The sequence below is a fragment of the Anabrus simplex genome, chromosome 1, assembly GCF_040414725.1.
Source record: "Anabrus simplex isolate iqAnaSimp1 chromosome 1, ASM4041472v1, whole genome shotgun sequence".
Lineage (NCBI taxonomy): Eukaryota > Metazoa > Arthropoda > Insecta > Orthoptera > Tettigoniidae > Anabrus > Anabrus simplex.
In genome coordinates this window covers 1,117,859,006-1,117,883,570 of record NC_090265.1, presented here as the reverse complement: position 1 = coordinate 1,117,883,570, position 24,565 = coordinate 1,117,859,006, and the positions used below count along the sequence as shown (strand labels likewise).

Here is a 24,565-nt window from a genome sequence, read left to right as displayed (position 1 = left end):
GCCAATAATCCTGCGCTATCCAATCACGTGTTTTCTTCCGGTAATACGGCGGCCTGACGTTTGTTCGAGTCACATGTGGTGGTTTTGTTTGCGTGTATTTTAGTAAATATTCTATAAATCTTAAATATATACATAATTAATTGGTCATTTTTAATAGTATTCATATTTGCTGTGCAATAAAATGGAGGAAATTAATAAACGCCATACCAGAAAGCGGCAACATGATCTTTCCATCTGGAAGCGCACGAGGGAAAAATCAGCTGAGATGAGTACAATCAACAACGTGGTGTTAGTGGTGATTTGATCAAGGCTCGGTGATATGTTTCGAAGGCGCGATGATATTGAATAGGTATAATATGAAGAATATACATTGAAGTAGCTACATGAATCCATATATTTGCAAAATATACGCTATTTAAATGTTAATTAGCCTCTACATTGGTTACAATGTTGGGTAATTTTACACAAACATAATGTTTAAAATAATAATCTTTATAAAGATTTTTCACTAAATCTCATATCATTTTTAATCATATTTGTTCTAAACAAAGTCAAGATGAGCACAGTTGGAAAATAGGCCTAATCTAGATTTCCTTTTTCTTTAGGTATTAGGCCAAATTTTCTAATCTAAGTTTCAAAGATGGCCAAGTCCTCTTACGTAAGTTTCAAAATCGGCCAAGTCCCACAGTTAGTTTCAAACATGGTCAAGTCCAAATTTTAAATACATTTTTCAATTCATGTAATATATTTAGACTGTAAAAATTGTATGGTAATGAATCAGAAGCCTCTGCTAAGCAACATAAAGGTTAAAGTGTCTGAATATATATGAATTAATACCCTAAACGAGTTCTTTGCTTCTCCTGAAGAAAAAAAAAAAAAAAAAAAAAAAAAAAAAAAAAAAAAAAAAAAAAAAAAAAAAAAAAGCTCAACGGACTTGGCCATGTTTGAAACTATACGCCTCATATACAGATGGTTCTCGCATTTCCAGCAGTGGAACACTAGTGGGCTGCACCTTCGTGGTATATGAGGGTGAAGACGAAGTTCATTCTGAGAAAATAAAACTAAAGGAATACTGTTCTGTGTTTCAAGCCGAGCTGCTTGCAATATTGAAAGCAGTCGAGTGGTGCATAAACAAAAATATGTGTGCGATTATACTCAGTGACTCACAAGTGGCGTTGAACTCCATAAAAGATAAATATAACTTACACAATTTGGCAGTACATGTAAGAGAGAATATATCAAAGTACAATAACCATATATGTTTCGGTTGGGTGCGAGGTCATTCCGCCATAAAAGGGAACAAAAGAGCTGACCAACTGGCCAAAGAAGCCTGTAATTCTAACTTGTCAGAGAGTTATACTAAATGCCCAATTTCTTTTGTAAAAAAAAACGTAAAGGATGAAGTGCTCTCTCGTTGGAATGAACTGTGGTTAGCAAGCAAAAATGGCTTAGTAACCAAAGATTTGTTTTTTCCAAATGTATATAGTAGGCTGGGATGTAAATATGTAGTGTGCAACTTTCATTTACTCAAGTGCTATCAGGTCATGGTAAATTCAATGCTTACTTCGAGCGATTCAAAATTCCAACACAAAATGGCTCACTGTGCTTCTGCACTGAAGACATTCAAACTGTAGAACACATTCTGTTCAAATGTCTTGCTTTTGAGAGAGCACATTTTGTGCTTAAGATGCATTTGTCAACTTGCAGTTGCTATTTAAAAAAAACCCCACTAAATTTCATTTTTTATAAAAAATGCTGCACTTTTCCATTTTCAGAATTTATTGATTATGTATTTAAACATATATAATTTGATATTTTCTGCTTATTAGCTGTTTAACATATGTATTGTATATATTATGATCTGGTATTTTAAATATTGGTACTCTAGTATTAAGTATTGTACATGTCATACTTTTATCTTTCCATTTCTGTTCATGACTATTTTGCTGTTTATGTATTGAATTTTATCAGAGAAATTATATATTTTGTATTAACTACAACCCTCACATACCTTATGGTAAAATAAGGTTCACAGCACTTTGGAGATTAAATAAATAAATAAATAAATAAATAAATAAATAAATAAATAAATAAATAATAATATCATCCCCGAATACTCTGGAATGTCTGAATAGCTACAGCATCGTTTGCCACAACTTAGTATCAGTAAGTCAAAAGCCAGCAAAATAAAGACAGGTTTTTGCTGATATTAGGAAAGCAGTTGATGGTTCCATGGATGGTAAAATGACCCCTGAATGAAATAATCTCAAGAAGTATCAAGACAGCATTTGCAGAGCAGCTATGGAAGGATGGTTCATTCAGCACTCCAACCCAGCAGCACTCTGGATCTCAGAGTAAATGCTATGATTATTGGAAGAGTAAAAATCCGAAAACTACTTATTTCTTTTGCATTCATATTAGATTAGAATGTCAAGAACATGAAGTGATCACCTGCAATAACTGCTGAAATAACTACACCTTATTCATCCACAGTTAAATAAATCATAGGAAGTGAGCTGGTGTTGGTATTCTTTGGTACCTTTGGTACCTTTAAGAGACATTACTAATAATTTTTACTTGCTCACTCAACAAGGCACAACAGATTTTTCAGAAATCCAGCACTGGTATATGCAGCTACAGTAAATCAACTCATATCATTGTCACTGTCACTCTCCTCCACTTCCATACACAGGAGTTCAGTTTCATTTCTACTGGACTTATCTTGATGCTTAGGTGATGACTGTCCAACTTCACTTTGCAGCGATTTCATAGTTTGTTTTAAGTCAGAACGCTCAGGTACTAGTGATTGCAAGGAAGATTCAGATTTTCCATTGTTATTGTCCTGAATTTTCTGTGAAGGCTGAGTTAGCTGATGCAAGCTCGTGGTATGGTTTTCTGGATATCCTTGGGAATTAGATGGTTGAGAAATTTGGAGAGGCTGAAGATTCTGCACCGACTGAAAAATAGGCATTATCTGTGACTGTTGGAATGACCTACTTATTTGAGACTGTTGCTGGAATACAGGGATACAAGACACCAGAGGCTGCTGCACTGGTTGTGATGTTGGAATTAAAGGATACATTTTAGGGTCTTGAAACTGTAGCGATGCTGGTGTACATGAGACTATAGGCTGATCTTCCCGAGACTTAGTGGTTTTTGATATTGTATATGATGGCTGTACATGCTGATGCTGTTGACCAACATTATGTTCTTGTACCTGTAGAAACTGCTGATGAGAAGAGGCAACAACAATCTTTGGTTGAGTAGAGGGTAAAAATAACTGAGACTGAATAGATGATGAATATGGTACAGTAGATACTGCCCCCAAAATTTGAGAATTACAGGATTTCTGAGAACCTTGAGATTGTGTTGATGAACTGGTCCATTGAGAAGATGGAAGAACATGAACAATTTCAGGATGCTGAGACTGATATGTAAGTTGTGACTGGACTGATGACTGTCCAATATAGATGATTTGAGACTGCACAGTAGATGGAACAATTTGAGAACTCTGCACAGAAGACTGCGAAGTTTTCATGGATGTATGAGACACTGGATGAGTCTGTAAATGAGGAGACAGAGCAATTATGTTCCCTTGCTGAGAAACATGAGATTGAGAAGTTGAAGGCATTACACAAGCAGTTTGTTGAGGTACAACTTGTGTAATTTGAGCAGTCTGTTCGGATGCAGAGGATAAACAATTATTTAGAACCATTTGTAACGGGTGAGAAGCTGGGAACTGTTTTTGCAAATGTGGAGTAGTTTGACTAACTTGTACTACAGAAGTACCACAAGACTGCTGGGATATTTGAGGCGATGTAGACGAAGAGAGGGGTAGAGCTACTTGACAGATTTGAGAACTTTGATTTTTTTGCGAATCATGTAATGAAGCAGAGGAAGAAGTCACAGGTACAGATTTCAAACGCTGAGATGATGAGACATCTGCAATTGTTTGACTTTTCTGGGTCTGTTCAGCCAACTGAGATTGAATAAGTGATTGAACAACCTGAAACGTAGGCAAACTAGGAAAAGGTCCGATAAGAACAACCCCATCTGTGTTCTGAACTTGACTGACCTGAGGGGATGAAGAAGTCACCTGATGGGGGGTCGTGATAACTTGAGATACTGGACTACTTTGATATTGGTTGGATTGTGATGATGATGCAGGAATGAACCTAACAAGTACCTGGGGCTGGGGCTGGGGCTGGGGCTGGGGCTGTTTTAGCAATGATTCTAATAGAATACTTTTGGTCTGATGAGGCTTGTTTGAGTTTTGAGAAACTTGAGAATTCTTTAACTCACTCTGAACTCCCACTGGCTTTGCCACAGGAAAAGGCAAAATTGGTTGAAAACTTTGTTTCTCAGTAGCAAAAGGTTTATTCACCCTATTTTGGTGTTTAGAATGCTGAGATGCTATTAACACTTTATTCTGATGACGGTCAAAACCCAAAGAGCTTGAAACCTTTTCTGCTGTTTCTTTCTGTTGTTGCTTCTGAGCATGCTCAGATAGTTCTGATGTCTTTGTTGATTTGCTATTCTCTTCTCCACAGCTGAATTCTGATCCTGAAGAAGACTCATGAACATCACTCTCCTGTAAAGAAAACATGATGTAAATTAAAAAACTCAAAATTACTTGCATATTTGATATCTTTAAACATACATGTTGAAACCATAATTTTACACCTGAACACATACAACAATGAAATCAAAACAAATAAAATATTTGACATTCCTCACAAGGCTGAAAATGATGGTACAATGATGAGCAACTGGTGGGGGAAAGAGCTCCTGTAAATATATATATACAATATGTTACATGTTTTTACAAATTTTTGGTTGTGGAGTGCAGCTTTTGCCAGGGAGGACTGGAAGTGTGTAAAGTTTTTCTATTTCTTTTGTTGTGATGTGGATTCCTGTTCGTCAAAGCGGTTAGTCAGGTTAACTTTTTATGTGTCTTTTTATGCGATTGTCGCTTGTTCCGTAATTTAGTATTCCGTTCCCTCGTTGAGAAAAATGAAGTCTCACCATGGAAGTTAGAAGATAGCGCCTAAAAGATCACATAGTTCGTGTTTATTCTTTTCTGGTTACTAACCTTTCAACTCTTTGGTCACATTTTTAATTAAATAAAGTTTATCAGTAGAAATGTGACAGAGTACCATCTTATGGAAAATGTTGTATGCTCATAGTTATATTTCTATATCAATAATGTATTTGTCAGTTAAGACTTTACGACCAACAACATGGCTACTAGTTTTCTTTGCTTCACTAGTTCCACCTTTCAACATTACAATATTACTTTACGGCCAGCATCATGGCCGCTAGTAGGCCACAGAGATAACTTAAATTATTATATAAATAAGTGCTTTCCAGTGATGAGGAAAAATGAGGGTCCACCTGGCTCCAAATATTAGCACCCTGTAAGGGCCCCTGCCTAGGGTTGCTAGGTGAAACCTGGTCAACGGTCTTAAAGGCTTAAGAGGAATCTGATTCCCAACGGCGGAGAGAGCGGAAGAGCCTAGTGGAGTTCACCACAAATTAAAAATCAAATCAAAATCCAAAAGCGACTGTTCCCAAATTGGGCGGCCTTTGGTGTGGCGGCTGTGAATAGTTGTAAGAAAAGATGACTCTAGAAGTCACCCCAGAATTCAAAGAATTATCAATCATGGAAAAGTGTGATATGAAACTAATTACCCCAGGTGAACATAAGTGTGCACGCAGACATTCGGATTCTGGGGAGTCTGCAACGTCACGCAAAGACGAATCGGAGCGTCTTGGAAGCTCAAACAAAATAAAATACAGGAAAGCAAACTACTTAGCCACTTTTAATGCAAATTTGCTTTTGAAAGTGGGGAAACTTAAGACTCTAATAGACATATTAAATGAACAGAGAATCATCATAATGGCTGTGCAAGAGACGAGATTCTTGGATCAGGACAGCTTTGAATTGGGAGGATTCAGGATACTTAAGGGGAAGATGGGGACAAGAGTTATGAAAAATGTTCCCCATCTTGGGACAGGTTTCGTAATCGGGAAGAAAGTATTAGACTCCATTATAGCTTTGAGTCTATATCCAAAAGGCTATCCACAATCACGTTTAAGTCCACCAACAAAGTATATACAATTGTGAATGTTCACGCCCCTATAACATTGATAACAAAAAGAATAAGTAGAAGGAACTATTCTGGGTTAAACTAGACATAACGTCATCCTTCTAGGGGGATTTTAATGTCCAAGTGGGGAAAGAGAAAAGGTTCAGGCATATAGTGGGGTGTTACCCAGCACATAACAGGAACAAACCAAAATGGTGTCAGGCTCATCGAATTATGCCAGGTGCACAATTTGGTCCTGAAGTCAACTAGCTTTAAGAAATTGCCAAGAAAGCAGAAGACGTGGATATCATCTAACCCTCTCCCGGGAGAATTACAGTTAGATCATGTTGCGATAAAGCAGAAATTTTGTAAGGAAATCCAAAATGTTAGGGTTCTCAGAGGGGCCAATCTCGATTCGGACCACTATTTTTCTAAAATAAAACTGAACGTCCCCAAGAGTAACTTTCAAAGGAAAAACCTTGCAGAAAGGAGATATGATCCGGCAAAAATAAAGGAGAACAAGGAGGACTGGGGCAAGTTAACCAGCGACCTAGGAGGTCAGGAGTGGAAGCAAATGGAGAAAAGTCTTATAACTAAGGCAGAGCAGCTTACGCCTGTTACCAGGACGAAGAAGCACAAATGGTGGAACGAAGAGTGTGATAGATTACTTGATCTCGGGAAGAAGGCGTGGCACATCTGGCAAACCAAAAAGGACGAGAGTGCCTGGCAACACTTTGTGGAAACTAGGAAGATGGTGTCCAAGGGGATCAAGAAAGTTAAGAAGGAACAAGGAGACCAACTACTCAGGAAGATAAATGATGACTTTGCTAAGAACAACATGAGAAACTATTATCAGATCTTCAGGGAGAAGCTTAAGAGATATGACCCCCCCACTCTCCAATTTCAGGACAAAAAAAGGGAACATGGCATATCGTAATAGGAGCAATTGTAAGATACTAGCAGAATATTTCAAGGAACTTCTGAATTGCAAAGAACCACACCAAAAGATGGCATTCGATGGTGGACCGAAGTCATCCCCCAACCCTGACTCTAAACCCCCATCTATAAGTGAGATCCAGACAATACTAACTCATATGGAAAATAACAAGGCATCGGGGGAAAATGAGATAACAGATGAATTATGGAAGTATGCAAGCAAAAATGCAATTGTCTCACTCCAAAAACTTTTTGAAGAGATATGGAAGAATGAGGTTATTCCAGAAGAATGGAAAATGGCCCTAATACACCCTCTTCACAAAAAAGGTTTGAAATCGGATCCCAACAACTACAGAGGGATTTCACTGAACCTCAGTTGGATCACCAACTTGGGGAGTATCAAGTAGGGTTTAGGAAAGGAAGATCTTGCCCTGAACAGATCTTTTAAACCTCAGAAACATTTTAGCATACCAGAAGCAGAGGGCGAAACTATATATAGTGACTTCTGTAGACTTCAAAAAGCTTACGATTCCATACACAGAGAGTCGTTGTTCAATATTTTGGAGGAGTTTGGCTTGGATGGGAAAACTTTAAACATCATCAAGAAGACACTCACGAATACGTCCTCTAAAGTCAGATTCATGGGCGAACTATTAGAACCTTCTGAGGTCAGAACAGGGGTCCGGCAAAGGGATGATCTCTCCCCTCTGTTGTTCAACTGTGCACTCGAAAAAGTTGTGAGGGAATGGAATGCAAGAACGAAAGGGGGAATAAGACTTTGAACAAAAAACAAAGGAATCACAGTTAAGAGTGTGGCATTTGCTGACGACTTGGCGCTGTTCGCAGAAACGTGGGAGGAAGCAAAAGAATAAATCGCCAAATTACAAGAGCAGGTGGGGAAGATAGGAAAAGATTTCTTTTGAAAAGACGAAATCATGACGAATATACTTGACACTCCTAAGAGAATTAAATTAAAGTAGGAGCTCAAAAAATAGAGGTGGTGAAGAGTTTCAAGTACCTAGGGGAATGGACTGAAACAAGTTTTTTATAGAAACCAATCCCTCTACCTAAAGTCGGAGAGACTCTCGGATACCATGAGGAAAAGGAGGATTGATTTCTATGGACACATATTCCAAATGAATCCTGACAGATTAACTAAACAGATCTTTGACTTCTTAAAAAAAATAAAAAATAAAGGCTAAACTCAATTGGTTTAGGGAAGTTGAAAAGGATATGAGAGATCTTAAGGTTACCAAACTCATGTTAAAGAATAGTACAGCCAAAACAGTGACAAAAGACAAAACTAAGAGGTTCCAAGTTAAGAACAACACCAGAAAACCGATTTAGATATCAGAGGAGGAAAGGAGGAGGAGATCAGTTAGAATGAAGAACTATTGGGAGAAGAAAAGAGCACAAGCAACTAAGAAGTGATTGATCTGATGCACCCCAAAGATGGGTGATTTGAAATGAAGAAGAAGAAGACAAAGAATTGATTGCAGATTACTACCCTGTGGGTGAAATATGGAGACATGCTGATAAACAGGTTGTCCAAAGAGTTTAAAGATTTTCTTAGAGAGAAATAAAACATATTTTATGGTCCTAAGAAAATAAATCTTTATTACCAGAGTATTCTTATTTTTCAGGTTGGAGACAAAGAAGCCATCCAAGTGCTTTTTTTTTTTTTTTTTTTGTTTTTTTTTTGTTTGCATTACCAGAATTCTGCAGAGACCAAAAGAAGTGAGAATGAAATGACACTATGTACACTGAAGTGGACAGGTTTCGTAGACATTAGAGGAAATATTGTGCTTCTTTATTTAGATCACTAAAGACATGCAAGGCTTTGCATATGCATAAGAAGTATACAACAATCTTTCTCTTCAATAATTCTGGACTCTTCCATTGAATGCTTTGTTGTAATTTTCCAACTGGATATAACTGACGTTGACTGATTGACTGATAATGCAGCACACACTCATACAAATAAATGTCTTCCACTTCAGTATTTGTTTTAGTAGTTCTGCAGTTTGACTCCAGGATCATTTCCAGACTAAATTGTTTATTGCATTTAAATCTTAACATGTGAAATATGTTGTTGTGGCTCTGATGTTGACAATATTTCTTTATATGTTTCTGTTTTTGCTGCTATCTGTTGAGAAGTTTGTGAACAAATTTGTTGTTAGTGTTTTTCCCAGTAGTTATTTCTGTTTCCCGAGAGAGTGTAATTTTTATTCAAAATTTTGTGTAAACTTTGGTGTAGACTTCTCCCCAAATTTCTTTAAAATGAATGAGCTTTTATTGCATTATGCATTCTTTCTTTCTTTTTTTTACTTGAATAAGAATAATGTTATTTTTTACATCCCAATAACTACTTCTGACAGGTTTTGGAGATGCTGAGGTGCCAGTATTTTGTCCCACATTAGTTCTTTTATGTGCCAGTAAATCTACCGACATGCAGCTGATGTATTTGAGCACAGCCGGATTGAGCCAGGATCGAACCTGCCATGGGGTAAGAAGGCCATTGCCTCAACCATCTGAGCCATTCAACCCGGCACGTGAATAAGAAAAAAAAAAAAAAAAAGTTGACATTTACATTCTTGTGATGCAAGTGCTACATTGAATGGTAGTAAATATGCCAACTTCCATTTTGTTCCTGTGACCTGCAACAGAAAATTAACCCTGCATGTTCAGAAATGTTTCACGAAATATCACAAAAGAAACAAACTCAATGGCACTACAGCCCACATGGGCCTTGGCCTACCAAGTGACCGTAGCTCAGCCCAAAAGGCTGCAGATTACAAGGCGACACGTGATCAGCATGACAAATCCTTTCAGCCACTATTCTTGGATTTATAGACCAGACATAGACAGAGTGGACTTAGAACCAGCCATGACATCCAGGTAAAAAAAAAAGATAGGGTCACTACCACTAAACCTCAAGGTATCACACCATTATTAGATATTGGCCAAAAGGACCTTACAAGAACCAGGAAAGGACATTTTCAAAGGTTTTATTTTTGGTTTGTAAAACTGTACCATAAAATAAGTTGTATGTAGGATGCTTTTCTGTAGTAAACTGTGAAAAGTTATTGGAGTGAGCTAACAATCTTGGCATCCTGGGAGTTGGAGTGGCTAACTAATCCAAAATCCCAACAAGCTGAGAGCAATTAAGAAAACTGACATGCAGCAATTCAAAAGGACTCTCAAGAGGTAGTGCAAGCCTTTAAGTTACCACACATTTTATGTTGCTGTTGGCTAACGCTGACGTTCTTATGACCATTGTTTCATTTATTTGGTCGTATCTGACTTCAGTATTGTTGTAAAGTAAATGATCATCATGCTATTAAACTCCAGAGCCATGACTGGTTTTATTTTCCATACTGAATACCAGCATGGGTTGTCATAATAACTATGCCGTTTCGACCTGGCAAGAACAACTCACAAGTTACATTTCACACGTTTCCTAAAAACAAGGAAATTATGAGGGAAAGATTCTGAGACGTACATGCAAAGACAACATATATTTTGATCGTGCACGTGTATGGTACATTCATTTCCTTCTTTACAATCATGAAAGATATTTAAAGAATGAAGTTTTAGGGTTGCCACTGAAAAAGAAGTTGAAGCCAGGTGCCATTTCCTCTCAACAAATATTGAGTAGAACTACCTACAGAAGAGTGATTATTATTATTATTATTATCATTATTATTATTATTATTATTATTATTATTATTATTATTATTATTATGGGTGATGGATAAGGCAGTGAAAACAATGATTGCGCTGAACAGATTAATGAGCAACGTTAAACGTCCAAAGTCTAGCAAACGACGACTTCTGATGTTGATAGTTCACTCGACACTTCTGTATGGTACTGAAGTCTGGGATGAATCTCTGAGTTTGAAAAATACCAGTGAAGGATAGCTGCAGTACAGCGGAGATCAGCTTTGTATATTACAAGCGCATATCGCACAGTATCCGAACATGCGGTTCTTAAACCTGCGGTTCAGCAGTAGCACCGATTGATTTACTTACCTTAGAGAGACAGCAAATCTGGCAAACTCAAGGGGAGCTTGGAAAGAAACGTGCTAAGGAGCTAGCTTATAGGCAACGAATGGTACAATGGCAGCAAAGATGGGAGGAAGATCCTCGAGGAAAACGGACTAAGCAGCTGATACCATGTTTAGCTGATTGGGTTAAACAAGCTCATGGTGAGATTAACTTTTTATCTTACGCAGCTCTTGACAGGTCATGGATACTTCCAGAAATTTCTACACAGAGTAGATAGAGCGAGATTAGGCGCATATTCATTGCAATGATGTTGTCGATGTACTTTAAACATATTTTGTATGTTGTCATTGGTCAACAAAGAGAAAATATTTAGAAGCTGAGCAAGGAGTATTGATGGCAGAAACTATTCTGCAGGTGATGCTACGAAACCAAGAATCTTGGGATCAGGTAACAGTATATGTAGAAGGCATCCTGCGTCAGAAAAAGAGGGATTTGAATGCTCATGAACGGCAGTAAAATAGAAATAAAGGAGGAAGAAACCTGAGAAATTACAAGCACGACACCACCCTGAAGTAATACGAGAGCGGTTCGGGGGCGGAGATATACGGTACTTCGTGGGAAAAGGGCGTGTGGGTTTTAGAGAGTAGGAATCTCACACACTTGTGGAGTGCGGACCCTCACAAATGTCTCATGAAAGATTTCCCACAGAGAGGATACGGAACAAAAATGGTCTAATGAACGTATGTCCGGAAATGCATGGTGTCCATGCTAGCAACCATGTATTCTATCATACTTCGTTGCAGGGACTGCATGCCAATACGCGCTGTACTGTGCCGCCACAGTACAGTATGCGTGGTTTCTTCCTAGAGGGTGGTACTGTTCCTCATACATCATGCCCTAGCGCCCTCTCCTGCCATAGTCAGCGGTACCACTGTGTCCGAGTCACTTCTCGTGCTGACTCAACGGGTAGTGGATGTGTTACAGTGTTGTACGCAATGGGTCCGTATTCGACTCGAGAGCTTGCCGACGTGGTGTTTACTTACGGCAAGTCAAATGGCAATGGGCAGTGGGCAGCACGGTTGTATCGAGAGACCTATCCCTGCAACAACCACCACAGGATTCAATGCTTGCAACAGTGTTTTGCCATTTGTCTGAGACAGGATCGTTTAAGGAAGCATGATATCCTGAAGGATGTACCGGCCCTGTTCGGACACCAGACATGGAGGAAAATGTAATTAACCCTGTGGAAGGCGACCGTCGTGTCAGTACCAGGCAGTTGGTCCGCCAGTACAGGTTAAGCCAGACGACCATGTGGAACATTCTCCATGACAACTGTTACTACCCTTATCACTTACAGTGTGAACAGGGCTTACTAGCGACAGGCTTTCCACATCGGGAGCAGTTTTGTCACTGGTTTATTCACCAGGCAACCACGATTCTGGGATTTGTGGCATCCGTCCTATTCACAGATGAGGCCACCTTTATGAGGATTGGTATCTTCAACTTCCTTAACAGTCATCTGTGGGATTGTATGCAGAACCCACATGGTTTGGTGCCAATGAATCATCAGTAGCGTTTCAGCAAGAATGTATGGGCCGGGATAATTGGCGACCGTGTTTTGGGACCAGTCTTCCTTCCACGTCGCCTAACAGGCTGGAACTACCGGCGTTTTTTGTGGGTGACTTTGACTCCCCTGCTGGAAGATGTACCATTGATGATTCGCAGGGTTTTGTGGTTGTTACATGAACATCTGGTTGCATCTCAATCGTGTCTTCCCTGGTTGATGGAACGGATGAGGAGGTCCAGTTGCATGGCCTGCTCATTCACCAGATCTCAACCTATGCAATTTCTGGTTATGGGGCCATCTCAAAAGTATCGTGTATGCAGAGCCTATTCCAGATGAGGAAACACTGGAGCAGCGTATTTTCGCTGTCTTTGACACTGTTCGGATGCAGCCTGGCTGATGTGAACGTGTGAGACAGAACATGCTACGGCACGTACACGCATGCGTTGAGGCACATGGAAACTATTTTCAATACATACTGTAACTGTGGCTGCATGGTACAGCACGTATTAGACTGCCGTCTGTAACAAAGGATGATTGAATAAATGGTCTCTAACAAACAAACCATGCATTTCCGGACATTAGACCTTCTCTGTTCCATAACCTCTCATCGAGCAATCCCTAGAGTTTGTACACGGTGGAAAAAAATCACCCTGCATAAATACCCTGAGTCCCTGCAAGCATTAAACCTCATAATTATCATTTTAATTAAGGAATTTACTCAAAGGATTTTAAAAGTTTTCATAAATACAGTATGTATTTTCTATTGCAATTTTAAAACCAAACGTGAGCAGAGGAAAGGAAAAAGGGAAGGTCTCAGAAGAACACTCTCCACTTTGAAATATTTGTGACCAAAAATAAAACAAAAATTAAAAGAAACAACTGTCTTTGAATCAACTATTAAGTCAAAGGAGCAAGAAATTGAGAAGCTAGGGCAGGAATTTGATGAAGTTCAAAGCAAATATGAAGCAGAAAGAAACATAATGCACCACTGTTGAAAGGTAATGCAACTTTAAAGAAAAACAGTTACACTTTCAAGAGTCTCCTTGGTCTGAGGTAACAATTCTCATGTTTAGACCCATACTGAAACTTGCTATAATTTGCATATGATTTTTATTTTCCACCTATTCAATACATGATTGTTTGTTGTCACTAGAAAATCACTTTACTACAATACTACATTAACAGGGACATGTTTCGCTCGACTTCCAAGCATCCTCAGCCTTTATAACTTTTCTGAAGGTTAAGACATAACGTTATTAACTTTACTTATAACTAATTTGTAAAGCAAAGCAAAGTCACCTCCGCACAGGCCATGGAGCCCTTGGAGTAGTGGAAGGTAAAGGCTTCCACCATTGTTAATCTCAGCACATGATGGGGTAGAGTGGTTAGCTCTATGCCTGGCCGCCTTTGCCCCCAGGAATTAATCTGGTACTCATTTTTGGTGTAGGCTGAGTAAACCTCAAGGTCATGTGCACCTCCAGAAGTGGAAAGCTCATTTCTTAAATTTTACGACTTCCTGACGGGAATTCGAACCCACGTCCTTCCGGGCGAACCGAGCACGTCTTTACGGCCTCAGCCAGGCAGCCCCTATAACTTTGTACTTAATTACAATCTTAATATTAAATAGTAAAATACATTAACAGAAAGACATTTGTGAACACAATGAACAGATTAACATTTAAAATAACAGTGTTAAAATTGGAATAGACATTAATTATATAACACTAATGTCCAAAACATGGTAAATCCCAACAACAATGAAAAAATTTGGCTAAAATTCTCATAAATTTCTTTGTTTTTATTAACTCAATGGTTAATGAGCTATTGCATTGTGCTTCTTAAAATTTAAGTCATAAACCTTGTTAAAATTCAATAGCATCTGTGGCTTAAAAGTCTTAAATTTAATGTATGTGTTGAGATAGTGAAAAATGTTCTACGTCTCATATTAATTTGATGCTTGCTGCAATAATTTATTGATTGTGGATGGCTAGGTACATCTTGTTGGTGGTTTCTCCGAACTAGTCTTGAACTGACCACTTGATATGTTGTTTGGGAGTTGTTCGTCTTCTTTTTAGGAGCTTGGTCAAAAGAGACTTCAAATCTGAGAAAATGGATGTTGATGTGTTATCCTTTATGACAACCTTTATATATTGGTGCTTGTTGCAGCATGGTGACTGCTTGCTTTCGTGCTTCTGCTTCTTCTCTCTAATGATTACTAATGAAGCACCGCGAGGCATCATAGCAGCAGTCAAAGGGCACCAACACATAAAGGTTGTCATAAAGGATAATACTTCAACATCCAGTTTCTCAGATTTGAAGTCCTTTTTGACCAAGCTTCTAAAAAAGAAATCGAACAACTCCCAAGCAACACATCAACTGGTCAATTCAAGACTAGTTCGCCGAAACAACCAACAAGATGTACCTAGCCGTCCACAATCAATAAATTATTGCAGCAAGCATCAAATTAATACGAGACGCAGAACATTTTTCACCATCTCAACAGGTACATTAACCCGTTCGGTGGGCGATGCGGCGAGATGCGTGGCTGCAAGTCGCTTGCTCGGTGGGGAACGCGGATATATCTGCCGATTCAAATTTTTTTTTCTCAGTTGCCTGCCTGCAGAGGTTTATTTCCTTTTCAGCAGCGTATTCTGGATGAGTCTGCCCTCTGATGTTAATTTTTTCAACTATGTTCTCCCAATACCAATGTGTCATCCATGAGTTGCAACATAAAGAACGCAGCTGAGTCCGGGCAAGAACGACCTAAGGCCTAATAGCTCCGCGCTGAAGCTTTAACTCATCGCCTAATTGTCCCTCGGATGCAATAATATCGCTGTAGAAGGGATTTCTAGAGATTATGGCACTAAACAGACCTCTCTGATGACATTTTAGAACTGTGACCTGATTTATTATCCCCAAGTCTTGAGTTCTTCTTTCACGACTGGAGTGTGAGTTTATCACGAGTTACACATTTTATTATCGTACGCATCCGTAATAGTCATATTTCATGATTTCCGTCCAAACTGCTGAGACCAGGGTTCTATTCGATCCTTTTTTTTTTTTTTTTTTTTTTCCGCTAAAATATCTATAACGAATTACCGGCCCCATTGTTGGAGGAAGATGATTTACGGGTCAAGATAAACGAAATGTTGGAATTTAGTGGCAAGAATTGTGATATTAGTGAAGTAAGTTCTGCCGAAGGGGAATTCGGAAGTGATAGAAAATTACCTGGAGTAAGTACTGCAGGCTCGAATATACAGGGTTTGGGCGTAGCTGATATGAATGCTCAGCAGTCCCAATAGAGACAACACGTGTTCGATTCCAGTTCAAGTAGCGATCATGACAGTGACAGTTGTGACGATAATACTGATTACAATCCAACCATTGCAAGTTCTTGGTCAACTTATACTGCAAATGGAGAAAGAAATTCCTGCTTTGATCCAAATTTCTACGATGATGTAAAGAGAGTGTTTTAGGGAAAAAAAATCTGAGCGAAATATTTCAATAACTTTTTTATGATGAGATATGCCAGGACATAGCTGAACAGACAAAAGATGCCGAGCAGGAAATCGCACATAAAACCCAGTTTAGTAAGATGAAAGGAAGGAATCAAGAACAAGACCGTGTCCGGGAAAATAAGGACGAAATAAAGCTTCTTATGGCCATTCTGTTGCCACAGGGGATTGTACAGAAACCTAAATTAGGACACTATTTCTCGCAATCGCTTGTTCACTACGCCTATTTTCTATGAGCTGATGACACAGAAGAGATTTTTTCTCGCCAAATTGAGTGGTCTGGCCGGCCTCCTGACCCCAACTTGGCAGGTTCTATTCTGGTTCAGACCGGTGGTATTTGAAGGTGCTAAATATACGTCGACCTCTTTTCAGTAGATTTACTGGCATGCAAAAGAACTCCTGCGGGACTAAATTCCGGCACCTCAGTGTTTACGAAAACCGTAAAAGTAGTTAGTGGGACGTGAAGCCAACAACATAATTATTATTATTATTATTATTAGATTTTCTTCCACAGCTTTTTACATATCTCTCACAATTAGTTGAATAATGCACAACTTCCTCCCAAAATATATGAGATAAATCCATTATTTGACCACCTGTTAGCAAAATTTTTGGAAGCTTATATCCCTGATGGCAAAATGTCAATTGATGAGAACCTCTTGCTATGTAAAGGGTAGCTAGGGTGGAAAGTTTACATAACAAGAAAACGATCGCATTTCGGAATGGAATTATATAAATTATGCGAAGGCGAGACAGGTTATATAACATGACCTGCTTCCGTGTGTATCATAATGAACAGCTGTAAAAGACATAACACTTGTGAAGACTGTAAATACTGTAAATATTACCTGTATTGTAGTGTAATATAGTCCGTTTATGACACTTATGAACTGTAGGGAGGCTATTTAAACTTGATCCCTCGAAAGCGCTAACCAACATAACAGAAAATTTCATGAGTATTATAATTTATTCCATTGTATATCTTTTAAGTACATGTAAACTTTGTAAATCTACAATTTACATACACAGAAACATTTATTTACAGGCAGAGATTGATAGTAAACTGCCTAAAATATTCAGGTGAAAGTTACTGTATAAACAAAAACCAGAGCTTTGCTGTTAGGAAGAAGCAATCTCGATTTCACAGTGTGAAAGCACTTAGTACGTTTTTGCACAAAGTATTGGAAAATTAAAATAACCAAATTTTTCAACAATTAAATACATTATATTCAAGTAAATATTTCTCTTTTGGCCCTTCGATAGCTCATTTTAGTCCAAGATTGTTTTTAATCAAGTAATTAAATATTTTCTTCAATCAGGGAAATCGCTCCCCACCTGAGAGTGAGCTAGTGTGTACCGAGCTCCCCGCTTAAGGGGACTTTTAACCCTCAGATACTATTGAATTTTAACAAGGTTTATGACTTAAATTTTAAGAAGCACAATACAATAGCTCATTAACCATTGAGTTAATAAAAACGAAGAACTTTATGAGAATTTTAGCCAAATCTTTTCACTGTCATTGGGATTTACCATGTTTTGGACATCACTGTTAATAGAATTAATGTCTATTCCAATTTCAACACTGTTATTTTATATGTTAATCTGTTCATTGTGTTTACAAATGTCTTTCTGTTAATGTATTTTACTACTTAATATTAAGATTATAATTAAGTACAAATTAGTTATATGTAAAGTAAATAATGTTATGTCTTAACCTTGAGAAAAGTCATAGAGGCTGAGGATGCTCGGAAGTCGAGCAAAACATGTCCCTGTTAACGTAGTATTGTAGTAAAATGATTTTCTAGTGACAAAAAATCATATGCAAATTATATGTAGTAACTTGTCACGAAATTCCTCCCTCCCCCCAATCAAGAAAACCACAGTGTAATGCAGAAGTACAGAAGGTATTTGTCAATTTATTTCATGCCAGGGTAAATTTGAAGCTTGGTAAACAGAGAAAATAAAGCAAAATAGAAAGCGGAGAACAATGCACTGTCATTGACCTTAAGGGTTCCTTCCAATAATAATAATAATAATAATAATAATAATAATAATAATAATAATAATAATAATAATAATCTCCTGACCTCCGCTACCGTGTGCAGGCATTCCAATAATATCAAATAATACTGGCTACCTGACCACTGCACCATCGAAAGTCAATCACTAATGATCTGCATTTAGGGCAGTCACCCAGGTGGCAGATTGCCTATATGTTGTTTTCCTAGCCTTTTCTTAAATGACTGCAAAGAAATTGGAAATTTATTGAACATCTCCCTTGGTAAGTTATTCCAATCCCTAACTCCCCTTCCTATAAATGAATATTTGCCCCGATTTGTCCTCTTGAATTCCAACTTATCTTTACATTGTGATCTTTCCTACTTTTAAAGACACCACTCAAACTTATTCTTCTTCTTCTTCTTCTTCTCCACTGACAGTTTGGAACATACCACTTACAAGAAATGAATCTCATATCTATTCCGTATTGAAGATAACAATAAGTAAAATTCTTTCAAGAATAACACTTACTGTGTCCACCTATTCAATACAATTATATTCTGTTGTGATTAAATCCTACACGAGTTACATATACTAATTAGGTACATGTTTCGCCCTAGTTTTGGGCATCTTCAGCCTAATGATAATCTTAAGGTCAAACCATTAATCCAATTAAACATTTGAACTTAAAACTGAACATAATGGTCTTATACTTAAAACATTTTTTACAAGTTGTGCTTTAGGTGATGTTTACACAGGTTTAAAATGTGTTCATTAATTAAAACCCAGACTTTGTGACAAGGAAGCAATTAAAACTATAATACATTGACTAAAAATTGCCCCAAGTGTAAACTGGAACTTCACCAACTGTTGGATGAATCATTAGGTTGATAGTTTGTAAAAATGTGTTCATCCAAAGGTGCTTATGATCACCTATGTCGTAAGTAAGGCAGCTACAAACCGGAACTGTGGTATAATGTCAATCTTGTTGAGCTTGAATATCTCATGAGGAAGAAGCGTAGTTGGATGGTACTATTTTAGAAGTTAAAAACGTGTATGTTGGAACGCGTTGTCAATATCATTCATTAGTCAGGTGCTCATACAGGGTGGCGCACGAATAGTTGACACATTTGAAAAACAAATATAACATGCAACTTATGTACTACATTGTTAAAATTTTGCGTACACCTTCCCTCTTTCATGGAAATATCTGTAGAGGTGACACTTCTGCTTTGTTTCCAAATGTCTGCATTCCAGTGAGCTTTCTGCCATGGCCGACCACAGCCAACTCTCCATTCAGCAGCGCGCCAAAACAGTTATCTTTTATTGCGAATCAAAAAGTGTTATGGCGACACAAAAGAAATTTCAAGCCGTATTTCAGACTAGGTGGGCATCAGCAAGGAACACTACCCTTCACTTATACAGAAACTTTGAAGGACAAGGCAGTGTGAAAGAAGAAAAGCGACCACGTAAACCAGCAGTTCAGTCTCCTGAGAGTCGCCATGCAGCGCAGCCCACACAAGTCAACACAGGGTGCTTCAAGAGACAGTGGAATACCGCGCCATTCAGTTCAAAGAATGTTACGAGGTGACCTTCAATTGTACCTGTACAAAATGTCTGTGCTACACAAGCTAACAGATCTTCACGGGCAGAAGAGTTTGTAGTACGCTTTATGGACTCACGACAAAGATTAAGTAGGAAAAACTAGAAAGGTTCCACCTTTTCAATACAAAAATGTTATAGGTTTATTTATAACATGTATTTGCACTTGGGACTAGTTTCGACGCTGTGTTGGCGTCATCATCAGCCAAAAAATGGGAAAATAGGCCAGTGTGTAGGCATTCATATTACACAAGGTGTTACATTAAACAATACAAATCTTGCAAGGAGATAAAAACATGGATGAATATAGAAACAAATGAATCGTTGAGAAAGCAAAAGTTATACATGTTAAAAAATAACCTTAACCACACATCTTGCAGTGCGAAAATATTCTTCTTGAATGATTCCTGAGTATAAAACACACGCGCACACATTTCTGAAGAGCCAGCAGGCAGGACAAAGTAAAGTGAAACCTTAAGAGATCTTCTGAGAAGAGTTCATCATTTTTCTATGTTCCGATTAAATAATGAAGTCTCCCTTGAGTTTCTGATAAACATGCACAACAGGAAATTCTCCTTCACTCTCAACAATAGCTATAAAGACCAACGGTAAATTTCATTTTTCAAAGACGTGAAAGCATGATCTTGAACGTGATGTAACTCCTTTCATTTAACCCATTTTTTACACTAGGTGTTACATTAAATAATATATCTCACGAGGAGATAAAAACAGGGACGAATGTAGAAACACATGCACCGTTGAGAGAGCAAAAGTTGTACATATTAAAAATAAGCTTAAACACATAACTTGCAGTGCGAAAATATTTGAATTTGAAAGATTCTTGAATAAAAGACGCACGCGCACACACTTCTAAAGAGCCAGCAGGCAGGAAAAAGTAAGGTGAAACCTTAAAAGTTCTTCTGAGAAGAGTTCATCATACTTTCAATGTTCCGACTAACTAATGAAGTCTCGTTTGAGTTCCTGATAAACATACACAACAGGAAATTAAACAATATACATCTTACAAGGAGATAAAAACAGGGAAAGTTATACATATTAAAAATAGTCTTAACCACACGTCTTGTAGTGTGAAAATATTCGTCTTGAATGATTCCTGAATACAAAACACACGCGCATACAATTCCGAAGAGCCAGCAGGCAGGAAAAAGTAAAGTGAAAACTTTAAGAGTTCTTCTGAGAAGAGTTCATCATTTTTTCTATGTTCCGACTAGCTAATGAAGTCTCCCTTGAGTTCCTGATAAACATATACAACAGGAAATTCTCCTTCACTTTCAACAATAGCTATAAAGACCAACGGTAAATTTCATTTTAAATATTGTGCAGAGACGTGAAAGCATGATTATGAACATGATATAACTCCTTCATTTAACCCAATTTTTACACAAGGTGTTACATTAAACAATACACATCTTACGAGGAGATGAAAACAGGGCCGAATGTAGAAACAAATGCATCGTAATGCATATTAAAAATGAGCTTAACCACACAACTTGCAGTGCGAAAATATTAGCCTTGAATGATACCTGAATATAAAAACGCATGCGCACACATTTCTAAAGAGCCAGCAGGCAGGAAAGAGTAAGGTGAAACCTTAAGAGTTCTTCTGAGAAGAGTTGTATTTTAAATACTGTGTAGAGATGTGAAAGGATGATCTTGAACATGATATAACTTCTTCATTTAACCACCTATGAAAGTCTCTCTCTATATTACATAGCTTCAATAACAACCATTCTGTAGATGCACAAAATAATCTTGTAATCTTCACAGGTCCGGTATTCAGCTCGACAGGAATATAAAATTGGTATTCAGGGATACGTTTTTGAGAGTTTGGAGGTTGACTGTGCCAGTATTTGTGGTGTATTGTTACGTGTAGGGGGGGGGGGCAGGTTTCTGTGATGTTTATTGCGGGACATGAGGCGGAAAAGCTATGTCGCGAGATGAAGAAGAAACAGAGCGTGTTGTATAGTTTAGGTCTGGGGAGCGGCCATTGTTGGATTAGGAGGGGGGAGGGGAGGAGTGGTAGGGGAGGAGGAGTGGAAGGAAGGGAAGTATGGAGGGTGATGTGGTGAAAGTGTGTGGCGTGACAAAGTATTATGCATAATCTGAAAGACCGATCTGTTTTTCGGGATATTCATGTTTTTGAAAAATTCAATGAGAAAGTCGAATAGGATCTTTGGTTTCTCTGAGATATCATTTAAGTTTAGGTTGGGATTGAAATATTGGTCTAAATGAATATAGAGGTTTTCAGTGACGTCTAGGAGAGAACCTTTGTTTAGAATATCTAGTACCTCAAGATCTTGATTTATTTCAGTAACGTTGTGCTTAAATTCTTTTATATGTAGGCCGACCGCGGAAAAACGGTTGTGTTTTATGGCATTGACATGTTCTGCATATCTGATTTTAAAGCTGCGTCCTGTTTGCCCTAGGTAAGAACTTTTGCAGTCTTGGCAAGAAAACCTATATACACCTGATTTAGAAAAAGGACTACTTTTATTTATTGATGAAGAGTTGTGTAGAATCTCTGTGCTTCTATTGTTAGTACGAAAGGCTATTTTAACGTTGTGTTTTTTAAGGACGTTAGTGACGTTGTAAATTTCTTTATTGAAGGTAAATGTGGAAAACGTGGCAGTGCTAGTATTGTCTTTTATTAGGGTGGTTTTTGGGCGGTGTCTGAATTTATTGATTATTCTTTCAATAAAGGATTCATTATATCCATTGGATTTTGCTATAGAGCGGATGGTGTTCAATTCTTTATTTAAGTTTTTTCTTGACATCGGAATTTTGAATGCTCGGTCTACTAAGCTATTATATGTAGCCGCTTTGTGTGTTTGGGGGTGTAGTGAGTCATTTCTTATAGTAGTGGCCGTTTGAGTGGGCTTTCTATAGATACTATATGTGAACGAAGAGGGGTGCCTATTGATTGTTAGGTCTCTTATGTTTAAATAAAAAAAAAAAAAAAAGATTAAGTACTGTTTAACACTTGGTTCTCTGATGAAGCCTATTTTCATCTCAAAGAGGCAGTTAATAAACAAAAAAATTGGCAGTTTTTGTGATACAGAAAACCAGACATTATTGACAGAAAAAACACGTATGGGGAAAATGTGAGTCTGTGGGTAGCTCTGTCAAGTCATGTGTTAATTGGACAGTTTTTCTTCAGTCAGACAGTTAATGCACAGCGATACAAGGACATGCTGGAGAATGAATTCATGCCTCAAATTCTTGCTGTACCTATTCCTACGCAGTGGTTTATGCAAGATGGTGCAACACCTCAACAGCTAACGATGTCCTTAAGTTTTTGGGGGGAGTATGTGTTGATCATGTAATGTCTCATCGTTACCCACAGTACAACAATTATGGCAGATTCTTAAAGCCCAGATTTAAATGCTTGTGATTTCTTTTTTTGGGGCTATTTGAAAAAAGCTCTTTGTCTCACGACTTCAAAGCTGCATGGAAATGCGTGCTCGGTTTGTGCAGCTCTCCAGTGAAATTCATGAAGACCTGTGCCTCAAAGTTGTCAGAAACGTGCGTACTTGTCTCAAAGAGGTTATCCGCCGAAGTGGAGGCTACATTGAACATGTGATATAGTGAAATGTACGAGGGCTATTTTTTTTTTCAAGGTCCGATTGGTCATGAAATGAAACAGCAGTACAAATTTGACACTTTTCTATTAGTAACACTTACTGATACATCACAGCTATTTTTCAACATAGTCGCCTCGCAGATTGAGACATTTGTCGTAGCGTGGTACCAACTTGTCAATGCCCTCTTGATAGAACGTCGCCGCCTGCGCCTGTAACCATCTTTGTACGCCAGTCTGCAGCGCCTCGTCGGTGTCAAAACACTGTCCTCCTAGCCAGCGTTTCATGTGAGCAAAGAGGTGAAAATCTGATGGAGCCAGGTCCGGACTGTATGCTGGGTGATCGAAAACGTCCCACTGGAAACGCTGCAGGAGGTTCGTGGTGGCAGCTGCAGTGTGGGGCCGAGCATTGTCATGGAGGAGGACAATGCCTGATGACAACATCCCTCTCCACTTATTCTGAATTGCCTATCGTAGACGTTGAATAGTCGCACAGTATGCGGCTGCAGTGATGGTGGAACCACGTTCCATGAATTCCACCAACAGAACTCCTTTCCGGTCCCAGAACACAGTAGCCATACACTTTCTGTTGAAGAATGTTCGCTTGAATTTGGCTTACTCGGGGAGTGCGAATGCATCCACTGTTTGGATTGCTCTTTTGTTTCTTCCGTTTCAAAATGAACCCATGTCTTGTCCCCTGTGACAATTTTGTTTAAAAAATCCGGTCCTTCATCATGGTAGCGCTGGAGAAACGCTAAAGCGGCGCCCATTCGCTGTGTTTTGCAACGGTCAGACAGCATCTTCGGAACCCATCTCGCACAAAGTTTGCGGTACTGAAGTGTCTCACTCACAATTGTGTAGAGAGCTGACCTGGAAATTTCAGGAAACGAAGCACTCAACACAGAAATTGTGAACCGACGATTTTCTCGAATTGCCTGATCCACACGCTGAACAAGATCATCGGCTGACAGACGCTTCCTTCCCTGGCCGCCTGCATCATGGACGTCTGTACGCCCTGCTGTAAAGTTCCTGCACCATTGTCGCACTTTGCTGTCGCTCATGCACGTTTCACCATACACACGACTTATTCGGCGATGAATTTCGGCTGCATTGCACCCCTCAGCCTGAAGAAATCGAATTACACCGTGCACTTCACACTTGGCGGGCGAAGCGATCGTTGTAGCCATGTTTACGAGCGCGCTGCATGTTCACTACTGACGGGACTGAGGTGAGGCGCATAACGGTCATTTCA

At 38.6% G+C, this 24,565-nt stretch overlaps 1 protein-coding gene across 1 annotated transcript in view; it reads right to left on the bottom strand.

The window, feature by feature from the left end:
* Positions 1-914: 914 nt before the first annotated feature.
* LOC136858077 (uncharacterized) overlaps positions 915-24,565 on the bottom strand; it is a 151,695-nt gene continuing 128,044 nt past the window's right edge. Inside the window, exon 5 of the mRNA XM_068225412.1 lies at positions 915-4,591. Within this exon, the coding sequence (XP_068081513.1) occupies positions 2,645-4,591 (1,947 nt within the window). The 3' untranslated portion in view covers positions 915-2,644. The remainder of the gene's footprint in view (positions 4,592-24,565) is intronic.